The following is a 24,633-nucleotide window of genomic DNA, read 5'->3' as shown; positions in this document are numbered from 1 at the left end:
ATTTTCCCTCCTACGGTCCAAGCTGCAGGTCGCTCCCCGGCCTTAGCTTGTGGGGGAATATTAGACTGAATAAGGATAGTCACGGAATCTGAATATGCAAAGTTTTGGGATATGTATAGTTTTTAGGTTACTTATTATTGTTATCCCTATATATCTCCTTGTATCTCACTTATTCACAACACAGAAATACAAATCCTCTACAATTCTGATTACCAGGTTAATCTGCGGTTAAACGTATTCTCAGGTATCTTCTTGATGCTTGTGCTTATGGTCTCCTTATTCAGCACACGTCTAGGTCTACCTTCTTACTCTAATGCTGACTGGGCAGGGTGTCTAGATGATCAACGAATCCACTGAAGGTTTTGGTGTTTAGCTAGGGTCTAATCTGCTTCCTTGGACGGCTCGCAAACAACGTACCGTTTCTCGGTCATCTACCGAATCGGAATACAAAGCTATAGCTGACACTGTCGCTGAACTTACATGGCTTGAAGCCTTATTATGTGAGCTTGGTATTTCTGCTAAGTCTGCTCCTACACTTTGGTGCGACAATCTTGGTACTATTTATCTCTCAGCTAACCCAGTTTTTCATGCCCAAACGAAACATGTCGAAGTGGATTTTCATTTTGTCCGGGAAAAAGTTGCTCGAGGGGGTTTACGTGACTCAACTCATGATCAGATTGCTGACATCTTCACTAAGCCATTGCCGACAGATCGACTTTTGTTTTTAAGATCCAGGTTGCAGGTCGTTTCCTGGCCTCAGCTTGTGAGGAAATATTAGACATATTAGATTAGATATTACAATAATTATATTAGAGGGATCTAATTGTAATGTAGTCAGTCTAGTATATAAACACTCTTATACAGAATATTATTATTCAATAATACAAATCGCAATTACATACGTTTAACTTATAGCACCACCGGTTATAAAGCACTTTAAAACACTTTCATAAGAATAACATTTAACAGATACATTATAAACCCATTTATTAAAAATCTAAACACATAGTTTTGTCTGCAACATCCACAAACAAAAACCAGATGATATTTACTTGGTGAAAACGAATGTGTCAGCAAATCAACCAACTGAAAACAACAAGCCCGAAGTAAATCATATTTATTATACAACTCACAATCAAAATATCAAAAAAACCATCTTGGGAAATGAAGTAGCTCTCATTTTCAAACAACCTTGAAAATGCTTATTCACCTTCAAACCCTTGTAAACTTACACTCTAATAGCTTGCTTATAAGGCAAGCATAAGGTTTGTACAATCAGAAAGTAACCACTCGCTCAATTTCCGGGAGATGCAAATCTTGTCCGTCGATTTGATCCTCTATCGATAGGTGATCCTGTCTTCCCCCCGACACGCATCATCTCTAAATGTCACATCATAAAGAAAAATCAATACAGAGTAAGAATGTAAAAGTCAAACATCTAAAATACCTTAATACAGAGAGGTTTGACCATAAGTCACATAGATTCAGTAAGAATGTTTGACTATTAGTCTAATATTTAGAATACTGCTTAACATAATAAAGAAGTTTGCAGTGATTGCTAATGATGCACTACTTGAGCTCCAATTGACAATTTACCAATTTCTTTTATTTTTAGACTTTGATTTAAAAGAAAATTCTATCATGTTTTTTTATTATAATTGTAGAATGCTATTAAATTAGAATTTCTTTTGCACCTTGCACCTAGACGACATGCAACCCTTTTGACTACCTAAGTTAAAAAGAATAAAACTTTCCAAATCATTTTATTTAAATTTTATTGTGCTACTGTTGTTTTGTGATCATTTATACCGCACTATAAGTTGTAAAACTAAAAAAAACAAAGAAAAAGCCCTCTCACCACATAGATCTGTTGTGAATTCAAACCGAACCAAAAACAAAAATTACAGTTTTGAAAACCGTTCAGAGTTGGTTTTTGCCATTTGGACTTGAAAGTTTTGGGTAAAAAAAACTAGCCCAAAATAATGAATTTAGGCATAAATCTTTTTGTTAATTAATAACTAAAAGATTACTATACATCAGGGCTAAAAGATTTGGATTACACTATTTATAGAACTCTTACAAATAACTTCAATTTAAAAGTTGAAATGAAAATCCTTAAACTCTGCTAGATTTTTTCGGTTTTGTCACTTGAGCTTCAAATTTTTGGGTCAAAAAAAGGCCCAAAATAACAAACTTACGCCTAAATCTTTGTGCTAATAACTAATTAACTGATCTCTACGATTGGACTCAAAAAAGCATAGACTTCGTTATTGTACATTTTGGCTAAAATACTTGGGTTACACACTACATATCAAATTCTTGTAAACTATTTAACTTTCAAAACTAACAATGAAAATCCCTAAATCGGTTTGGTTTGGTTTTTCGGTTATAATTACATGCAAAACCGAACCGAAAGTTCATCATAGATTTTTGTTTGTGTTAGGTTTTATCAGTTCAGTTTCCTCGGTTCGGTTATTTTGGTTTTATGCACACCAGGCTCATATCAGAAATTATACCTCGTTTTCTCTCAAGCTCTTGGTCAAGCTCCTCCTTCCACTTTCTTTGTACTTCAGAAAAGTTCACACTGCAAATACCACATCTAACTTAAGCACCCATAAACACAAATAACAGTAATAATGATAACAACAATGCTAACGATAGCGATCACAATAACAACAATAATGATATTAATAACTAACCTGGGACTGCATGCTTCTTGCTGAGTATCCGAGCTGTTAATATCATTACATTGTGGTGAAGAAAGGCTCATGGGACTATTACTATTCTCTTCACCACTAACATTAGACATGCCCTTACTTCCACTCCCGGGGCTTGCATTACTTGCCACATCAGCAGCTGCTTTACTAAGCGGGGATCGGCTTTTGGGTGGCAGTTTCAAGTAATTTGGACTGCCTCCATTATCAACCTCACTCATTGAACATGAAAGAACCACACTGTTGTAGAATTCTTCATATAAAGGCGTTTGAAGCCTTTTTAGTTCTAATGCCTGAATATATATTTAAATAGAATTCAAACTGGTTACACGGATAGTCCCTGTGGTATGCACTGATGTTGGTTTTAGTCCCGAAGTTTGAACAATTACACTTTCCTCCAATATTTTGCAGATTTTTGTAACAAAGATGGTCCACAAAATGGATAGAGATTTAACTTTATCTGTTAAGTTGGCGTAAAGCCAATTACATACCAAATTCCATTTATAATTGAAACTTTTAGGTAGAAAATGGTTCGTGCGGGTTGTGAAACGGGTCAAAAGGGTAACTTTTCGTACAGATCAGGTTGTGTTAACCGTTAACCCTAACACTGTCCATTTAGAGAAAAAAAATGTAATACATAAAAGAAGAGTGAAATTAAAAGAGCAGATAAACTTTTGGCAATGGACCAATTTAATTACCAAGTACCAACATGGACCACCGCCTAAAGTATATATTGCTAATATATGATATGACATTTACCCCAAATAAAATAATATTATTACAGCAAAATCGGAAAATCGTTAATGCAGCATCTAATATTTAAAAAATAAATAAATAAAACAACTTAGAAGGTTGTATGATTGAAAATTAAACTTTGGGCGACTTTCAACCTATTTTAAAACCATAGTCAATTCGTTCATAAGTAAACTTCCAACTCTATGAAAAATTAACATTAAAACAGTACCTTTTCATCCAGAAAAGCTCTTATTTTTGATTCAGTAAGTTCATCTTCATCCTCAGAGAGAGATCGGGCTATTTGGAACAAACTACAGCTGCCAGGAGATATAATCATAGTACTGACAACTTCATCAGACTGCAGCTCACCATCCAAGGTTGTTTGTCCTTGCAGTTCAAATGCGTCATTAATAGACAGTTCTTCCATGGGGCTGAAACTCTAATTTACCAAATGTATATGTAAACAAATTTAGTTCCTCGCTATCCAATAGTAAAATGTAAATGCTAGAAAAAAACTTAAGAAATAGGGGAGTGTACGGGTCAGTTTTGGGCTTAAACAAAACCAAAATCTGAAAATTCATTTTTTGGGTTTTAAAAACGGTTCGTTTTAGTTTTTACATTTTCACAATGGATTTGGTTCAGTTTCAGTATTTTCAGTTTTGCCATTTAAGGGTCGGTTTTGGGCTCAAACCAAACCAGAAAAGTCATTTTTTCAGTTTTTGGGTTTCTTAAAATGGTATTGGTTCGGATTCAGTTTTTTGGGTTTTAACGTTGAGTTTAGGGACATTTGGGAATTTCTTGGGCCAAATAATGGCCTAAAATAATTAACTTGAACTAAAATGATTAACTAATCACACATTTGGGCATAAATTTTTTGGGTTATACCATTTATTACTCTTTTTTATGAATTACTTAACATTCAAAAATTTACCAAAAAAAAAAGAAAAAAACACTGTAATCCACAAATTCTGTTAGACTTAATCATTATGTTCACAGGTTTGTTAACATACGGGTCACGAGTCAATGTTCACAGGTTTGTTAACATACGGGTCACGAGTCAATGTTCACAGGTTTGTTAACATACGGGTCACGAGTCAATGTTCAGATCAGTCAAAACAGAAGTCGGGTTAGACTTCTGGATTAAGTAAAAGGATGTGTTGTGTAAACAACTTATGTGTCAAGGTGTTATATTAGAAAAGTTAAAATAATGGTTAGCATATCTAGGAAGATAAGGTTGTAACTTGCAACTAGTTGTGCAAGTTGTTTAAGATTATGCAGATTTTATGTTGTATGTTTTAGTATAAATAGGTGGCTAAAGTGTCTTGTAAAAGTGTGGTGGTTTAATCCCTTTAATACAAAAACAGTTTGCGTCTTTTGAATACCAACAAATTCATAACAACTATCGGTTTTTTCTGTTTTTACGGGTAGGTTTGGTTGTAAAAGTCGGTTAGCTTTTTTAGGTCTTCATTACATGCAAAACCAAACCAAGAACTCAGTATTTGGAAAAAAGTAAACATAAAACCAAGCCTTTTGTTTTGAGTTGGGCTCAGTTATTTCGGTTGCAGGCACATCCCTATGAACGTAAATACCTACCTTAAACTCATTAAGCATTGAAGCAGATTTCAACTTTACTTTGCCATCCTCTATAAAGCCATTGCCATCTAACAGACACCTGTCATTATTACTGTCTTCTGCTCTCGATTCTTTACAGTTTCCAGAAGTTACAGTAGAGAAGTTTAGAGTTCCCAAATTGCATATATCAAGCGAATCCCGGCTGTCAATTAATAAAAAAAATAATATTAATGCTGCATGAAGTCATCATCATCATTACTTTCATAGGCAGACTGCAGACAAAACGTTATCTTATTTGCTCAGTAACAAATGAAAAGGCAACAATTTCCCAATCAAATCCTATTTGGGATATCACTATATCAGAGTTCCAACATGTTTACTACAATTTTAATCCAAACTCAATTTTGTCCAATCCTGTATAAATTTTTTATATATACTTTTTTAAAGTTAAGTGAGGCAATGAAACATATATGAATCTCGGTCAGCAAACAAGCAAATAAGCAAGTTTTAAAAGCTCACCCAAACACCCGGGGTGTTTGGGTGAGCTTTTAAAACTTGCTTGTTTGCTTGTTGAAAAGCAAATTGTGTTTGGCAAAGCTCCTCCAATAGGTTCAAATTGGAGCCTTTCAAAAGTTGCTTTTGCTTTTCAAAAAGCAAATAAGCAAAAGCAATTTTAAAAGCTCACCCACACATCCCCTAAGTAATAATTTTTTCCACTAACATGAAGTAAAAGGTAATAGTGAAAAAAGAAAATTCACTGGATGATAACCAAGTTTCATAACTATAACTGTTAAGTTTAAGTCAAAAACTCAAACTGGTAACCAAGATTCATGAATGTTTCATTTGCCTCACTTGATTTTAAAAAATTTAAACATCTATAAAAAAACAAAACCAAAAATATATATAAGATTGGACGATCTAATGAAATTTAAGTGACTTTAGTGAACAATTAGGAAACTCAGTTACTATTGTATATAGTTGCCCCTATTTCTAATCAATAGAGAAAAATGATAGCATAGATATTACTCCAGTAACTCCACAAAGTTCATCATTTGGTCATCACTGAAAAAACCTTATTCATATAGAAGTCAAAACATGTGTATGCAGTCAAACATTGCTTTTACTTTGAGATGTATGTATTATGATAATAATGTAACATTGCTATATTATTATACTCACGAGTAATCCATAACGCTTGTGCATGTAGATGAAGGAGCTTCTGTACTTTCCTGGACACAATAAATTAACATGAAACGAGATAATGAATGGAAGATTATTGATAAAAATGCAGATAAATATGTGCTAATAACAAACCATTGTAGGAGTACCAACAGAATTTTGCTGAGATTTCCCTGTAACAAAAGGATGCTGCAACAGAAAATGCAAAAACATTGACATAAACTAAGAAAACAAAAAATATTAAAAAATAAAAGTAAAATCACCTGCAGCAAATCAGAAGCAGAAGGCCTCAACTCAGGTTCCCTGAAATATAATAAAATTTGGTGTAACTAAAATGAAATGTAAAAAAAGTAAGATAATTTACAAGTGTTGTCATTTATGTATGAGGAAACTTGCAGCTCCTGTCTTTTAACTTCAATAAGTACAAAAAATGCCCTGAAGTTCATATGTTGTCACATTTTTTGTCCTTTACACTAACAGGTGTTAGATATGTCTATTGAATCCAGTCACGTGGATTGCGCATTGAGGGTATTTTTTCATTAAAAAGGGTCAAATGACCACAATGGCCTCGTGCACATTGCACGTGACTGGATTTAACGAATAAATCTAACGCCCATTAATGAAAAAGACAAAAAGTGTGACAACATATGAACTTCAGGGACATTTTTTGTACTAATTGAAGTTAACACGACCTGCAAGTTACCCCATACCTAAAGAATAAAAACTGTAACTTACACAAACAAGTAACAATAATAACACCTGAGTAAACTGAAAAAGAATGAATGTGCATACAATAACATAAAATATCTATACAGTAGAAATACTGACTTTGTTTCATCTTGAAGAACTGAAATGTATGTAGTACAAAATGAGTAAACGCACGTACTTATGTAAGCATTTCAGCAGTAAATCCTGGGCCTCAAAAGAAAGCTGGTCAGGAATAGGAGGATGAGACTTGGTGGTACCAATATAAAAAAGAGCCGCAACCTGATATAAAAATGACGCTTACACAGTATAAATAATGTACTAAATGTGATTAGATATAATATTATAAATTTCATATCCATACTTTTTCAAATAAAGTGATTTAGAAAGTGAATACATTTTGACCGACTTCAACCCATTTGGCTTGTTAAAGATAACAATGTCAATACCTCAACTCGACCCATTTCTATAAAAATAGGTTGAAATCAGGAGAGAATTATAAAAGGTAATTTAAACAGTACCTCCTGATAGTGTTGACTCCAAGGAGGCTTTCCTGTAGCCATCTCAATAATTGTACACCCAACACTCCATATGTCAGCAGAACTAAAAATCAACAGAAAAGATATTTATAGGTGTGATGCATAGAAGATGGCGGAAAAGATGTTATGCACATATGCATGTGTATATGCATTATATGTGTATGTGTGTACATACGTACATATAATTATAGATATATACATGTATATGGTATACTCTTCTACGTAGATCCCCTATAAAGATGAATCTTGTTACGCTTGAGTTTTATTTTTTTGCTTGTTTGGACTTTCTCTTTTCTTGAGTAGGCCTTAGAGTATGTATTCTATGTTTGTATAGTCTGGTGGTGATAATTCAGATTTCAGACCATTTATTACACAAATTACTATTGTTTACTTGTTTGATGATCTGCAATTCTGCACAATAATTTTTAGTTGTGTGAAGTGTTATTACTTTCACAATTCTAATATTAATTGGAAGATTTTAGCTGTTAATCATATGATTTTTTAATTGAATTAGAGAATAGTATTCACTTTATATGCCTATTGTATATTTTTAGTTACTGAGCTTCCTTTCATCTTGAGTGTGTGCTTTTTTCGCGCCTATGTGACAGTGCAACTTTCGTCACTATGTGTACGTAACTATATATATGTCATTGTTGTCAATAGCGAATAGGGCGGTAAATAGCGACTGCTATTTCATATTTAGCAATAAAGGAGTAGAAAAGTTTTAAGCAAATAATTAGGGTTTATATTCACAAAATAAGCTTTTACAGTGGAAGTTGTGGAAGGTGCAGCTGTTTGGTCGATAAACAACCCTAAAAAATAAGTTTCTACCACTTTTTATATTAAAAAATAAAATAAAAATTAAAAAAAAAACCTAAATACCGCTATAATCACGCTAAATGTCCGATATTTAGTATACAGCGGCCTATAGCCGCATCGCTACGTAGCGCGCTATAGTGCCCGCTATCATCACTATTGACAACTATGATATATGTATGTATATGTATATATCTATATACTTGACTGTACTCACAAGCTATGGCCAGTCTGGAGAATAACTTCAGGAGCCATCCAATATGGTGTCCCCTTCATTGACTTTGCTCCTGATCCATTAGCCTGACCAAAACATAGTTTTCAATCACATAACCTACTAAGCCATGATAATATATCTATAATTTAATAGATGTGAGGCAAGTGATGAGCTTACCAGCTCAACAACTTGCTTTGATGCACCAAAATCTGCTAGTTTGATGCAACCTTTATTGTCTACCAAAATGTTTGCCCCCTGAACATGAAAAGATAGCATACCATTTCTGATTGCACTATGATGTAGCGTAACAAAAAAATAAACAAAACAGAAATATGCACCTTAATGTCTCTGTGCATAATGCCATTCTTGTGCAAATAATCAAGACCCAATAATAGTTGTTTCGTGTACATTCTTATAACCTGCTTGTAAAAAAATTAATAAATCTATCGTATATTAAAATAGCTAAAAACCGAAAAATGAAATTTACATACTGCTTCAGGAAATGGTCCAAAATTCCCTAAAAGAGATGAAATTGATCCTCCAGGGACAAACTCCAGAAGAATATTTAAAGTTTCCTCTTCTCGTACGGTTCCAAGATATCTCTAAAGTGCCACAAAGTAACAAACTAACAATGTTATATAATTAGTTTAAAAAATAACCTTAATTTCTTAATAGCTAGATATGATTGCACGTACAACAATATTTGGATGAGAGAGATTCTTCAGAAGCTTTACTTCTTCTTCAAGTTCTCGTATGTGAACCTACTTGTAGAATTCAATGAGTGTATTAAGCACCAAAACCTGATACTAATAACTTAATGTGAAGTCACAGAGGAAAAGCAATCAGCACTTGCTATAGAACTTTACATTTACATTTTGCCATTCAAGTTTATATGAAGTTATCTTTTGCATGGATCTTATGAACAAAATGTAAGTCCCCCCGGGGCGTCGCCGATCGATACGAGATCCGCACGAGGTCTATGAGTGCGGAATCCTCCTAGACTCGTTTAATGGTGTAGAAGACGAAGAACACGATTACACACAAACACATATACGAACAAACACACGAATGGGATAAACACATCTGCAGATTTTTTATAATAATCAAAACACATTACATACCAAACACGAAAACCAATGACGGCCGACCCGAGGTGAGCTCTACCTCGAACCGTCCCAAACGACTCTCCCTCTCGGTTTCTCTCTAGACAAATAAACTGATCACTCAAAACTCTAATTTTCTGGATTCACAAACCTAACCAAGACACATATATATATATAAACAACTTCACGGGCTTGGGCCTGTAGGCGAAGTTGTTCTAACTTCGCCTATGGCGAAGTTGTCCTAACTTCGTACATCGTTTCCGCTGATCAGAATTGCATAGCGACGGTCACAAAATGCACCAACAGACTCCCCTTTGACCGTTCCTCTCAATTCTAACAAACACAAAAGATCATCTGTTACAAAACATGCACCAACAGACTCCCTCTTAACTGATGATCTTCTGTTTGCTCTTCAACCAGCCGTGTCTGAAACTGTCTTGTAGCTTCACAAATCTACCAATCACCCAGCGTCTTCCATATCAGATCTCCCCTTCAGTGTAAGCTTCTCCGACTAAATAGATTGAGGTCTTTGAAATGCATGCATCCCCGTGCCTAATTGATCATCTCAACCAATCACGTGAGTCCTTCTGACTTCACAACACGTGAAGTTGGGCTCCCTCCACAACTTCACCAACACGTCGGCATACGATAAGGTTTAATCTTCAACTACTCAACATCAAGTGATCAATTTCATCACAAAACCACCTTGACAGAATCTAACACACATGACCATTACTTAATCTGAAGCATCTTCAATCACCAGGGATAACGATCAAGAACATAAACACTTTAATTCCTGATTAAATCCAACTTGTTCCATAATTTTCACTTTAATAAATAAGCATCACGTTTCAGGATCCAATTCTCGAACGCCTTGAAAATAACATAAATAATATGCTCTGACCGCAATCCAGTAATGACAAAAACCTTCAGTTCAATTTGACTTTCTTCAGTTGGTCAACCTCGAACAACAACAATTTCATTGCCCACAAACACCCAAATATGTGTCAATATTTCAATCAATATCCCATTCACAACCTCAACTCCATATCCAGAGTTGACACGTATTTGTTCACACGTAAGACCAAGAGATAAAAGTTTCACTCGTTGACGGAACAACGTCTTCGGTCTCACAATAATCGTGTACACCTGGCCATACAGACGAAAACTTCAAACATTTTTTTTTCTTTCCTTTTTTTTTTTTAACTTCGCCTAAAGTCAACTTCGCCTAAAAGTCAACTTCGCCCCTCCTTAACTTCGCCTGTCCTTAACTTCGCTCCTCATAAACTTCGCCCGGCCATAACTTCGCCTGGCTGCTAACTTCGCCTGACAAATAACTTCGCCTGAGATAAGCGAACTTGTGAGGTAGGCAAAGTTGTGAATAACTTCGCTTAACCTTATATCTTCGCCTAAACCCTAAAATTTAAGCGACAACTTCGCCTGAACTCCATAACTTCGCCTGCGGCGGCTGTTCGGCCAGAAACGCATCAAAAACGTGCCAGAAACACCAAAACGCAGATCTCGAACCATAGCATAAGAGCCTAAGGCTTTGATACCACTTGTAAGTCCCCCCGAGGCGTCGCCGATCGATACGAGATCCGCACGAGGTCTATGAGTGCGGAATCCTCCTAGACTCGTTTAATGGTGTAGAAGACGAAGAACACGATTACACACAAACACATATACGAACAAACACACGAATGGGATAAACACATCTGCAGATCTTTTATAATAATCAAAACACATTACATACTAAACACGAAAACCAATGACGGCCGACCCGAGGTGAGCTCTACCTCGGGCCGTCCCAAACGACTTTCCCTCTCGGTTTCTCTCTAGACAAATAAACTGATCACTCAAAACTCTAATTTTCTGGATTCACAAACCTAACCAAGACACATATATATATATAAACAACTTCACGGGCTTGGGCCTGTAGGCGAAGTTGTTACAACTTCGCCTAAGGCGAAGTTGTTCTAACTTCGCCTATGGCAGAAGTTGTTACAACTTCGCCTATGGCGAAGTTGTCCTAACTTCGTACATCGTTTCCGCTGATCAGAATTGCATAGCGATGGCGAAGTTGTCCTAACTTCGTACATCGTTTCCGCTGATCAGAATTGCATAGCGACGGTCACAAAATGCACCAACAGACTCCCCTTTGACCGTTCCTCTCAATTCTAACAAACACAAAAGATCATCTGTTACAAAACATGCACCAACACAAAAAATAAGTACCAACTGACCACAGTCCCACACAGAAACCAACAGACTAACATCATCAAACAAATATGGCGATCAGATAAGTAATTAGATTTTGCCTCCATAATATCCATCTCACAGTAGAAAACTAAGTACCATTACAGTTGTTTGGTATAGAAATTCAAGTAACTAAACATCCATATGCATCTAATTTATGCTAAGTTTCATAACATCTACTTGAACTTCAATAACCAAACCGTTAACCAAACGGAAAACCAACAAAACCAAACCAAAATTAACCGAAAAGCAAATTAACCAAAAATCGATTATTGATTATTTTTTGTACCCGAGGTTAACCAAAATTAAACAAACCGAACCAAAAACCAACAAAACTGAACTGAAATTAACCGAAAATCGGTTATCGGTTATTTTTTGTATCCTAGATTAACCGAAACTAACCAAACCGAACCAAAAACCGACAAAGCCAAAACTAACGAAAACTGGTTATCGGTTATTTTTAACCAAACCAGACCATTCATATTTTCATATATTTCTAGCTTTATACCCCCTTTTCATGTATTTAAGCTTCATTTCATGTATTTATGCATCCATTTCATATATTTACACCTTCATTTCTTGTACTTATGCCTCCATTTCATGTATTTATACCTTCATTTCATGTATTTATACATCCATTTCATGCAATTCTAAGTAAAAGTTTCAACCCAAATATGATTTTGGTTATCAAACCGAAAATTAAAAAATTCACCGATAACCAAAAAGCCGATTGGTTACTTTGAATGAAGCAAACCGAACTCTAAGTTGAAGTAATCTGATAGAAAGAAAATGATATAGAAAATATGCATAGAACTACTAAATCCAAACAATCATCACAAGCTTAAGTTACCAGACCTGAGTCTTCTCGTTGAAAGCAGTGTTAGCTGCAATTGAAACCTAAAACCACAGCAAAAGAAATCAAACTCAGACCAGCATAATAACTAATTAGAAAAAAAAAAATAAAAGCAAAACATAACCTGCTTAACGGCAAGCAGCTCTCCAGAATCGAGATTCATGCCCATATAGACCTGACCGAAGGCCCCGCAGCCGATCAACTCACCTCTTCGCCAGCGAATAACAACCTGGTCATCACTAATCAGCTTGGGCAGAACTCGATTGAAAACCCTAGACTTGCGGACACATGAATTGATCCTATCCACTAGGGTTCCTTCGGGTGAACGGAAAACCAGAGATCGGCGGACGGATCCGAAGATGTCATTCATTGAACTGGTGTCAGTATTATGAAATTATTATTAGGGTTTATGTTTCAGAACATGGGAGGGAGGGAAAGAGGATTTTCAAAATATCAAAACCCTTTGCTGACAGACTAATTGACTAAAGGTTTGACTTTTTTCAAACTGTGAACTGTGATGGCCAAGATTAGTGGATCTTACTTTCGTCTATTTCTTTTTCATTTAATTTATTTTCTTAGATTACCCAAATTTAATTGAAGTAGTAGAAGGGTGGACGATCAAGAAACCGTGCCCGTCCCCCCGTGATTTTGTAAAATCATGCGTTTTTTATCATGTTTTTTTATATATTATACGATAAAAGGAAACACTATTGAACATGTGTCACCACCGTCTTTAGCTTACTACCATGTAAATCAAGGAGAAGGTCTGTCTGCCCTATTTACAAAGCTCCATTTTAAAGCTTTTTGATATTATCTAGGTCCACATTTGCAATATGAACATTCAAATTTTAAAACTTTCATCCCTCTCTATTGATTGAAGCTTTAATCTTGAACACATAAAATGGCATAAATCTCTAGTGCCTTGCTAATCAGTCGATGTAAGTTCCGAATAGCCCGCATTTCCAAGGTTGGATCTAAAGATTGACTCCTCAGTTCATACCTTTCAAAGGTTTAAACATAGGCTTGTGCAGGAGTGAAGTGCCGTCTCATTGATACATCCAAAATTAGGTGTTTCTAGTTAATGTAAGAATTATTATTTTTCATCATCTATCGAATCTATGTTCAACTCAGTGTTCTATTTTATTATCAACTCAGCGTTTTTCCTTTTTCTTGCTATTTTCTCTAAGGCCACCTTAATAAAGTCTTAAAAGATAAACGTCTCATCCGACAGTTGATATCTTTTGATACCTTAGCCACTACTGTCAGTTTATTGTTTCGAGCTTTTATAAGTGCTTAAAGCTTTTAGCAAAGTAAAACATTTATTTATAAAGGTAAAATATTCACACGTTTGTATAAATCGTAATTTCATTCTAAGCAACAGAATTCCACAAAATGCAAGTAAATGGTTTTGATTTTTAAAACTAGTAAAATGACCAAAGTAACCTCCAACCAACATTGAATTCCACTTTAATCATAGTATTTGCCTAACACTCCACTAACAAACAAGCAAACAAACCAACCAAAACCCCAAACTAATATGTATTTGTTTCATCAAACAAATCCAACTGTTTTCTTTCCTCATGAAACAAACTACTTCCTAACTCCCTTTGTAGTACCTTTGTACTTCAGAGGACTCCAAACCAACTGTTTTCTTTGCAAGGCCACAACCGTCGGATGCTTCGGTTTCCACGAACCCACAGCATGTGAAGGCGCTACCCATGAACCTCCTTGGTGCAGCAGCAACAGGCGTCGCCTCCACAGGCCCCAGAGGCGACGACTGCACACGAGATGTCCTCCACATCCTTTGCGGGTCCCACACAAACGACTGCACCCACACGATCATTTCTCATCCGCGGTGCATTAATTTGCCTCATAACCGGGGTCATCATGCTCGAGCTTGAACTCGGTTCAGACTGAAACGTGGTGGCAATAGAGGCCCGTCTTCTCGGTTTGATGGTTTGGCTGGTCAAAGTGGTTGAAACCGGTTTTACAGCAAAGGACCCACGCCGGGCCCGTAGAGTTGGTTTCATGTTTGATGCTTTTGTGAGATTTTCTTTGTCATCATTTGAGAGGTTATGCTGAGTTGTGAATGTTTTAGGTTTTAGTGACGTGGCGGGTGATGGCTGAGGTGGCATGAAGTTACTGATTCTTCTTAATGGGAGTCTAATTTTTGAAGGGCCTACTGGTGGTCTCTTTTCTGATATTGTGGTCAAACCTTGTTTTAGTGAAGATAGAGAAGAGTGTGAAGAAGCTGCTGCAGCAAGTGCTCTCGGTTCTCTTGTTTTTGTCTAGTTTTCCGCTCTTCGGCTAGTTGGCTCTCGAGATCCCGAACCTATACATACAAAGAAATAACAGTATATTAGATGAATTATTAGATATATTAACTTTTGACCTGTAATCCTCCCTATTAATGGCTTAATTCAACTCCTGACTCATGGATGAGTTCTACAATGATTTAAATGAATAAAACTTGCAATATTACGTTTTTAACTTAAAAAAATGGACTGCTTATATCTTTTTTGCTGGTTGGTCAAATCCGTCCTGTTTTGACCAGCACCTAAAAACATGACTGTTATTTGATAAACATAAGCTGATTTCATCAATAATTATAAGTTATTGAGTGATCTTTGACTCAATAAAAGGTCACTAATACTTTGTTTTTTGCAGGCCCGACCTGTTTTGACCAGCACTGAAAAACTTGACTACTGTTCGTTGAACCAAAGCCGAATTTATCAGCAATAATCAATATATATTTAGTGAGTTTTGACTCGATAAACTTCAAAATGTCTTATTTCTTCTTTTTTGGCAGGTTGATCAAATCCGTGTTTTGACCAGCACTGAAAAACTTGACTCTTTTTTGTTGAACAGAAGACAATTTTATCAATAAATATTATTAGTTATCATTAAGTTTTCACTTGACTTGTGACAATTTTATCAATAAAAACTTGGACCAGTTCTACTATAATCAAAATGCCTAAAACTTCAAAATTCACTTCTTAATCACAGGCTGGTTAAACCCGGCCTGTTTTTGACCGTCACTGAAAAAATCGACTATTATTTGTTGAATAGGTGCCGATTTGCAGATTTTATCGATAAGTATCATTAGTTATTTAGTGAGGTTTGGCTCGACTCATGACTCTTGGACGAGTTCTACCATTGACTTAAATGCATAAAACTTGCAATATCATTTGACAAACTTCAAAATGATTGAACTAATGATTTCTTTTTTGCTGGTCTGGTTTGACCAGCACTTAAAAATTAGTCTACAATTGACTTAAATGCACAAAACTTACAATATCACTTGACAAACTCCAAAATGATTCGTTTTTGCAGCTGATCAAACCCACCACATTTGACCAACACTTAAAATTTAGACTATTGTTATGTACCTTTTCTTGAAGAGTTCTACATATGTGTTCTCTAGCAGAGAGTCGTAGTTGCAGAGATTGTACACTATCCTGTAATTTTTTTGTTTCCTTTTCATCCTGCTTTGCTTTCTCCGCCTGTTTAACATAAAATATAGCACATAACGAAATATGAAAAGCCAACATAACTAATTTGACTTCTTTTAAGAAAATTACCAGTTGCTTATACTTAAAAAGATCAGAGATTTCTGTTTGTTTACGCGCTGGACCATGCTCAACACCTCTCACACAACTTGCAAAATTTAGTGAGCAAATGGTTTCACCAAGATCTGATGAACTTGGGCTGATTTGGACGAACATCAGTGTCTTACAATCACCACCTGCACACATTTTAAGGTAATTTTGACAGCATCAGCATCTTCAAATGCACAAATGGGATTTAACAAACATCAATAGAGAAAACTGAAAACCTCACCTAATGAGCTTTGCAGAATATGGGTAAGCTTTGAATTCCTGATTGGGTCAAAAAAGTAGATAAAAATAAGATTAAACGTTGAAACAAGTGTTTTTAACAATATTATTATTTGGAAGGAGGATTATATAAGGAACGTGAGCTGTTTTTGATGCAAGTGCAGAAATTACATCTCCTAATGCAGAAAGCGACTTGTTTATAAACTGGGATTCCTTCAATCTTTCACCTTCAACCTCAATCTTCCCAACTCGTTCACTTCCCGCCAAATCTACAAGCCAAAGATGGCTTCTAGTCCTCTGTCCATTCAACATATTTTCACCGATAACAGTCACTCGCAATAAGCTATACCAAACAAAGATATCCAGTAAGCAATATATTTTTAAAACTAAAAACCTTTTTAATAATATACAATTCTAGCAAATTTACCAGTGAGAACGACTACTAAGCTCATTAGCATTGGTTGATCCAACCGAACGCGCACGGGTCCCATGTTTTAGCAGTTCCCAAACTTCATCAGTCTTGTAAACTGCCACCTCAGATAGCCCGGGTACTTCTTGGGTACCTTCAGCTGATTGTTTTGCAGAATATGGGTAAGCTTTGAATTCCTGATTGGGTCAAAAAAGTAGATAAAAATAAGATTAAACGTTGAAACAAGTGTTTTTAACAATATTATTATTTGGAAGGAGGATTATATATACCTGTAAGGAACGTGAGCTGTTTTTGATGCAAGTGCAGAAATTACATCTCCTAATGCAGAAAGCGACTTGTTTATAAACTGGGATTCCTTCAATCTTTCACCTTCAACCTCAATCTTCCCAACTCGTTCACTTCCCGCCAAATCTACAAGCCAAAGATGGCTTCTAGTCCTCTGTCCATTCAACATATTTTCACCGATAACAGTCACTCGCAATAAGCTATACCAAACAAAGATATCCAGTAAGCAATATATTTTTAAAACTAAAAACCTTTTTAATAATATACAATTCTAGCAAATTTACCAGTGAGAACGACTACTAAGCTCATTAGCATTGGTTGATCCAACCGAACGCGCATGGGTCCCATGTTTTAGCAGTTCCCAAACTTCATCAGTCTTGTAAACTGCCACCTCAGATAGCATATTTTCACCGATAACAGTCTTGTAAACTTCAACATATTTTCACCGATAACAGTCACTCGCAATAAGCTATACCAAACAAAGATATCCAGTAAGCAATATATTTTTAAAACTAAAAACCTTTTTAATAATATACAATTCTAGCAAATTTACCAGTGAGAACGACTACTAAGCTCATTAGCATTGGTTGATCCAACCGAACGCGCACGGGTCCCATGTTTTAGCAGTTCCCAAACTTCATCAGTCTTGTAAACTGCCACCTCAGATAGCCCGGGTACTTCTTGGGTACCTTCAGCTGATTGTTTTGCAGAATATGGGTAAGCTTTGAATTCCTGATTGGGTCAAAAAAGTAGATAAAAATAAGATTAAACGTTGAAACAAGTGTTTTTAACAATATTATTATTTGGAAGGAGGATTATATATACCTGTAAGGAACGTGAGCTGTTTTTGATGCAAGTGCAGAAATTACATCTCCTAATGCAGAAAGCGACTTGTTTATAAACTGGGATTCCTTCAATCTTTCACCTTCAACCTCAATCTTCCCAACTCGTTCACTTCCCGCCAAATCTACAAGCCAAAGATGGCTTCTAGTCCTCTGTCCATTCAACATATTTTCACCGATAACAGTCACTCGCAATAAGCTATACCAAACAAAGATATCCAGTAAGCAATATATTTTTAAAACTAAAAACCTTTTTAATAATATACAATTCTAGCAAATTTACCAGTGAGAACGACTACTAAGCTCATTAGCATTGGTTGATCCAACCGAACGCGCACGGGTCCCATGTTTTAGCAGTTCCCAAACTTCATCAGTCTTGTAAACTGCCACCTCAGATAGCATATTTTCACCGATAACAGTCTTGTAAACTTCAACATATTTTCACCGATAACAGTCACTCGCAATAAGCTATACCAAACAAAGATATCCAGTAAGCTATTTTTAAAACTAAAAACCTTTTTAATAATATACAATTCTAGCAAATTTACCAGTGAGAACGACTACTAAGCTCATTAGCATTGGTTGATCCAACCGAACGCGCACGGGTCCCATGTTTTAGCAGTTCCCAAACTTCATCAGTCTTGTAAACTGCCACCTCAGATAGCCCGGGTACTTCTTGGGTACCTTCAGCTGATTGTTTTGCAGAATATGGGTAAGCTTTGAATTCCTGATTGGGTCAAAAAAGTATATAAAAATAAGATTAAACGTTGAAACAAGTGTTTTTAACAATATTATTATTTGGAAGGAGGATTATATATACCTGTAAGGAACGTGAGCTGTTTTTGATGCAAGTGCAGAAATTACATCTCCTAATGCAGAAAGCGACTTGTTTATAAACTGGGATTCCTTCAATCTTTCACCTTCAACCTCAATCTTCCCAACTCGTTCACTTCCCGCCAAATCTACAAGCCAAAGATGGCTTCTAGTCCTCTGTCCATTCAACATATTTTCACCGATAACAGTCACTCGCAATAAGCTATACCAAACAAAGATATCCAGTAAGCAATATATTTTTAAAACTAAAAACCTTTTTAATAATATACAATTCTAGCAAATTTACCAGTGAGAACGACTACTAAGCTCATTAGCATTGGTTGATCCAACCGAACGCGCACGGGTCCCATGTTTTAGCAGTTCCCAAACTTCATCAGTCTTGTAAACTGCCACCTCAGATAGCCCGGGTACTTCTTGGGTACCTTCAGCTGATTGTTTTGCAGAATATGGGTAAGCTTTGAATTCCTGATTGGGTCAAAAAAGTAGATAAAAATAAGATTAAACGTTGAAACAAGTGTTTTTAACAATATTATTATTTGGAAGGAGGATTATATATACCTGTAAGGAACGTGAGCTGTTTTTGATGCAAGTGCAGAAATTACATCTCCTAATGCAGAAAGCGACTTGTTTATAAACTGGGATTCCTTCAATCTTTCACCTTCAACCTCAATCTTCCCAACTCGTTCACTTCCCGCCAAATCTACAAGCCAAAGATGGCTTCTAGTCCTCTGTCCATTCAACATATTTTCACCGATAACAGTCACTCGCAATAAGCTATACCAAACAAAGATATCCAGTAAGCAATATATTTTTAAAACTAAAAACCTTTTTAATAATATACAATTCTAGCAAATTTACCAGTGAGAACGACTACTAAGCTCATTAGCATTGGTTGATCCAACCGAACGCGCACGGGTCCCATGTTTTAGCAGTTCCCAAACTTCATCAGTCTTGTAAACTGCCACCTCAGATAGCCCGGGTACTTCTTGGGTACCTTCAGCTGATTGTTTTTGCAGAATATGGGTAAGCTTTGAATTCCTGATTGGGTCAAAAAAGTAGATAAAAATAAGATTAAACGTTGAAACAAGTGTTTTTAACAATATTATTATTTGGAAGGAGGATTATATATACCTGTAAGGAACGTGAGCTGTTTTTGATGCAAGTGCAGAAATTACATCTCCTAATGCAGAAAGCGACTTGTTTATAAACTGGGATTCCTTCAATCTTTCACCTTCAACCTCAATCTTCCCAACTCGTTCACTTCCCGCCAAATCTACAAGCCAAAGATGGCTTCTAGTCCTCTGTCCATTCAACATATTTTCACCGATAACAGTCACTCGCAATAGGCTATACCAAACAAAGATATCCAGTAAGCAATATATTTTTAAAACTAAAAACCTTTTTAATAATATACAATTCTAGCAAATTTACCAGTGAGAACGACTACTAAGCTCATTAGCATTGGTTGATCCAACCGAACGCGCACGGGTCCCATGTTTTAGCAGTTCCCAAACTTCATCAGTCTTGTAAACTGCCACCTCAGATAGCCCGGGTACTTCTTGGGTACCTTCAGCTGATTGTTTTGCAGAATATGGGTAAGCTTTGAATTCCTGATTGGGTCAAAAAAGTAGATAAAAATAAGATTAAACGTTGAAACAATTGTTTTTAACAATATTATTATTTGGAAGGAGGATTATATATACCTGTAAGGAACGTGAGCTGTTTTTGATGCAAGTGCAGAAATTACATCTCCTAATGCAGAAAGCGACTTGTTTATAAACTGGGATTCCTTCAATCTTTCACCTTCAACCTCAATCTTCCCAACTCGTTCACTTCCCGCCAAATCTACAAGCCAAAGATGGCTTCTAGTCCTCTGTCCATTCAACATATTTTCACCGATAACAGTCACTCGCAATAAGCTATACCAAACAAAGATATCCAGTAAGCAATATATTTTTAAAACTAAAAACCTTTTTAATAATATACAATTCTAGCAAATTTACCAGTGAGAACGACTACTAAGCTCATTAGCATTGGTTGATCCAACCGAACGCGCACGGGTCCCATGTTTTAGCAGTTCCCAAACTTCATCAGTCTTGTAAACTGCCACCTCAGATAGCCCGGGTACTTCTTGGGTACCTTCAGCTGATTGTTTTTGCAGAATATGGGTAAGCTTTGAATTCCTGATTGGGTCAAAAAAGTAGATAAAAATAAGATTAAACGTTGAAACAAGTGTTTTTAACAATATTATTATTTGGAAGGAGGATTATATATACCTGTAAGGAACGTGAGCTGTTTTTGATGCAAGTGCAGAAATTACATCTCCTAATGCAGAAAGCGACTTGTTTATAAACTGGGATTCCTTCAATCTTTCACCTTCAACCTCAATCTTCCCAACTCGTTCACTTCCCGCCAAATCTACAAGCCAAAGATGGCTTCTAGTCCTCTGTCCATTCAACATATTTTCACCGATAACAGTCACTCGCAATAAGCTATACCAAACAAAGATGTCCAGTAAGCAATATATTTTTAAAACTAAAAACCTTTTTAATAATATACAATTCTAGCAAATTTACCAGTGAGAACGACTACTAAGCTCATTAGCATTGGTTGATCCAACCGAACGCGCACGGGTCCCATGTTTTAGCAGTTCCCAAACTTCATCAGTCTTGTAAACTGCCACCTCAGATAGCCCGGGTACTTCTTGGGTACCTTCAGCTGATTGTTTTACCTCTAACCTGCATTTAAAACAAAAACATTAGCCAAAGTGTCAAACAAGGTTAACATGCGAACAATAATTATGCCAACAAGCTTACTTTTTAGGAGGTTGATTTGCATCCTCAACCAAGAGGTCTTTTATCTTCTCATTGTAGACCTCTAACATGCTTACAAATAGTTGGTATTTCATAATATCATTTCTTTCATCAGATAATTTGAATAACTCCTCCAAAGTACGGTAGTTGACACCCCTGTTTTCAGCAGTTCCTTCCATTGTGAACGTTTTCCCAGTTCCAGTTTGCCCATATGCAAAGATGCATACATTGAATCCATCAAGTACTGACATCACTAATGGTGAAGTTTGTGCAAAAACAGCTTCTGCAAACATAGTTTAAATAAGCGTTCTTAACAAAAGTCTTTTGAATGTGGCATATTATTTATAAAAATATGCATATTCTGAGAAAAACAATCAAGATAAATAAATAAGCATGAAATGAAATGATCACTACCTTGGCTGTCCTCAGGTCTAAAAATGTGATCAAACTTGAACTGCTTTTTAGATGAATCAGATCCTATTATCTTTAACTCGTTCTCCTGAGATGAATCAAACTCAACAATAGAATTTGACCCTTTAGTAATCTCATCTTGGTTTAATGGTCTACATCTGCAAAAGACCCTAATATTGCCTTTGAGCTCAATCACTTCGTTGTATGTTTGTCTTCTTTTTGAGCACTCTGATTGACATCTGTTCTTCAACATTTGGCATTCTTCATGATGCTTTTTCTTCAATGCCTCATATTCCTCACCTTATAATCATAATTAACTACATTAGCAAACAGAAAGAGAACGAAACACAAATTGAAAGTGTAATAGCTTACCAAGATTCAGAAGAGCAGCAAACACCTCAGATCCAGGAAAAGAATCAGCAGTTAGACTTTTAACTTCATCACACAGTGCTATATGTTCTTTTCTCAAATTCTGAAACAATATAATTGCAGAAATTCACAATCTCAAGTATAACAAATAAAGGCAGAAAATGATTTGAATAACAAAATGAACAAAGGATTTGAAAATTATACAAAATAATTGGAGAAATTTGCAATCAAGTATTAAACAAAACTGATGTAGAAAATGATTAAAATAACAAACGAACAAAGGATTTGTAAATTGTACGAAATAAATGCAGAAATTCATAATCAGGTAGAAACAAAACTGATGCAGAAAACGATTAGAATAAAAGATCTGTAAATTATACAATATAATTGCTGAAATTTCCAATTTACAATCAAGTAGCATACAAAACTGATGCAGAAAATGATTAAAATAACAAATGAACAAAGGATTTTAAATTATACAAAATAATTGCAGAAATTCATAATCAAGTATAAACAAAACACACGTAGAAAATGATGTGAATAACAACATGAAAAAAGGATTTGTAATTTATACAAAATAATTTCAGAACTTACAAGCAATTACAAACACAACCGGTTCAATAAATAATTATAACAACAAAATGGACAAAGGATCCTTATAATTATCTGTAAATTATACCAAATAATTGCAGAAATTTACAATCAAGCTTAACAAAGGATCCGTGTAATTATCTGTTTATTATACAAAATAATTTTAGAAATTTGCAATCAATTACAAACAAAACTGATTTAAAAGATTTTTAATGACAAAATGAACAAAGGATCTGTGAATTATAGAAAATAATTGCAGAGTTTACAATCAAGCTTAAACAAAACTGATTCAGAAAATAATTATAATAACAAAATGAACATAGGTTTTGAATAATTATCTGTGAATTATACAAAATAATTGCAGAAATTTACAATCAATTACAAGCATCAACCGATTCAGAAAACAATTCGAATAACAAAAGTAAGAAGCGATTGGTAAATCATACCGTCACTTTGTCAGTCAACTGTTCGAACTTGTCAAATTTCAGAAGCATGTGCCAGTGCCGCTGACTTTCACAGCGCACTTCACCGCTACTCTGATCGCCTTCGCAATCACCATGTTCTGAAACCGAAAACGACACAATAAGCATCCAATTCAACAACGATATATCACGTTTAGGGTGACGATTTCTCACCTGTGAGAGAATCAGGCGATTGTTCTCGGGTTTGATCCGGATCCAGTTTCAAAAGCTTCATATTCATCGTTAGGGTTTCCAATTCGTGTGTGGTATCCGCCATGATCGGTCCGAGAGTGTGTGTGAAGAGAGGATTAGGGTTTGAGAGTTGAGAGCGTGTGTGAATGTGATGATATTATTATTCAAACGGCTACGGCACAAGAGACAGGTTAAAAGGGGGATTTTTTGAATTGGTTTTGAATTTGAAGAGATCTCAGCCGTTGATTTAAGATGCTCAATCATAACGGATTTATTTTGACTTTCTCTATTCAAATACCCATTTTGCTATTTGGACACATTGGCCCATCTATACGAGTCGTATAGCTATACTACTCGTATAGGTGGCAGCTTTTTATCAATATCCGTTAACCAGTTAATACGAGAAGGCATATACGAGTGGACGCCTATACGTGTTGTATGAGCTATACGAGACAATTTGAATTTTCATATATGAGTGGAAGCCATACGAGTTGTATGGGCTATACAAGATGAATTCTCGTATAGGTGGCAGCTTTTTGTCAATATCCGTTAACCAGTTAATACGAGAAGGCATATACGAGTGGACGCCTATACGTGTTGTATGAGCTATACGAGACAATTTGAATTTTCATATATGAGTGGAAGCCATACGAGTTGTATGGGCTATACAAGATGAATTTTAAATTCTTTTCTACCGACATTAGTAACATTTATTTGTAATAGATAAAATTGATTTTTTTTTTCCAAACGCAAATACGAGTACTATTAGCTACATGACTTAAATTATTAAACACTATAAATTCTCACTATAAAAAACACTTATACTACAACTTTTCTAAAATAAATATTTTATCGAATTTTTCTTATGATTAACTGAGAAGTC

At 35.5% G+C, this 24,633-nt stretch overlaps 1 protein-coding gene and 1 pseudogene across 2 annotated transcripts; both read right to left on the bottom strand.

Annotated features, from left to right (window-relative positions):
* Window positions 1–1,077: 1,077 nt before the first annotated feature.
* On the bottom strand, window positions 1,078–13,056 carry LOC143595283 (mitogen-activated protein kinase kinase kinase ANP1-like). Its single transcript, XM_077074337.1, has 17 exons — window positions 12,811–13,056; window positions 12,689–12,730; window positions 9,170–9,235; window positions 8,966–9,076; window positions 8,813–8,893; window positions 8,652–8,729; window positions 8,478–8,560; window positions 7,427–7,508; window positions 7,087–7,187; window positions 6,464–6,503; window positions 6,336–6,389; window positions 6,201–6,250; window positions 5,043–5,223; window positions 3,679–3,888; window positions 2,700–3,007; window positions 2,517–2,584; window positions 1,078–1,380 (listed from the first exon to the last, which is right to left on the bottom strand). The coding sequence occupies exons 1-17, from the start codon at window positions 13,054–13,056 to the stop codon at window positions 1,295–1,297; spliced, it is 1,887 nt and encodes a 628-aa protein (XP_076930452.1). The 3' UTR covers window positions 1,078–1,294.
* A 1,208-nt stretch (window positions 13,057–14,264) lies between these two features.
* Window positions 14,265–23,835, bottom strand: LOC143595279 (kinesin-like protein KIN-14S; annotated as a pseudogene). The gene is made up of 11 exons (XR_013146494.1): window positions 23,733–23,835; window positions 23,544–23,659; window positions 22,510–22,609; window positions 22,141–22,437; window positions 21,730–22,009; window positions 21,490–21,651; window positions 21,190–21,405; window positions 16,527–16,564; window positions 16,268–16,431; window positions 16,076–16,189; window positions 14,265–15,018 (listed from the first exon to the last, which is right to left on the bottom strand). The product of XR_013146494.1 is annotated as a kinesin-like protein KIN-14S (transcript).
* Between the last annotated feature and the right edge of the window lie 798 nt (window positions 23,836–24,633).

The sequence above is a fragment of the Bidens hawaiensis genome, unplaced genomic scaffold, assembly GCF_021521415.1.
Source record: "Bidens hawaiensis isolate Kalapana, Puna unplaced genomic scaffold, B.hawaiensis_p1.1 tig00044856_1, whole genome shotgun sequence".
NCBI lineage: Eukaryota > Viridiplantae > Streptophyta > Magnoliopsida > Asterales > Asteraceae > Bidens > Bidens hawaiensis.
Note: the sequence above shows the minus strand (reverse complement) of the source record. Positions and strands in the feature narration are given on the sequence as shown.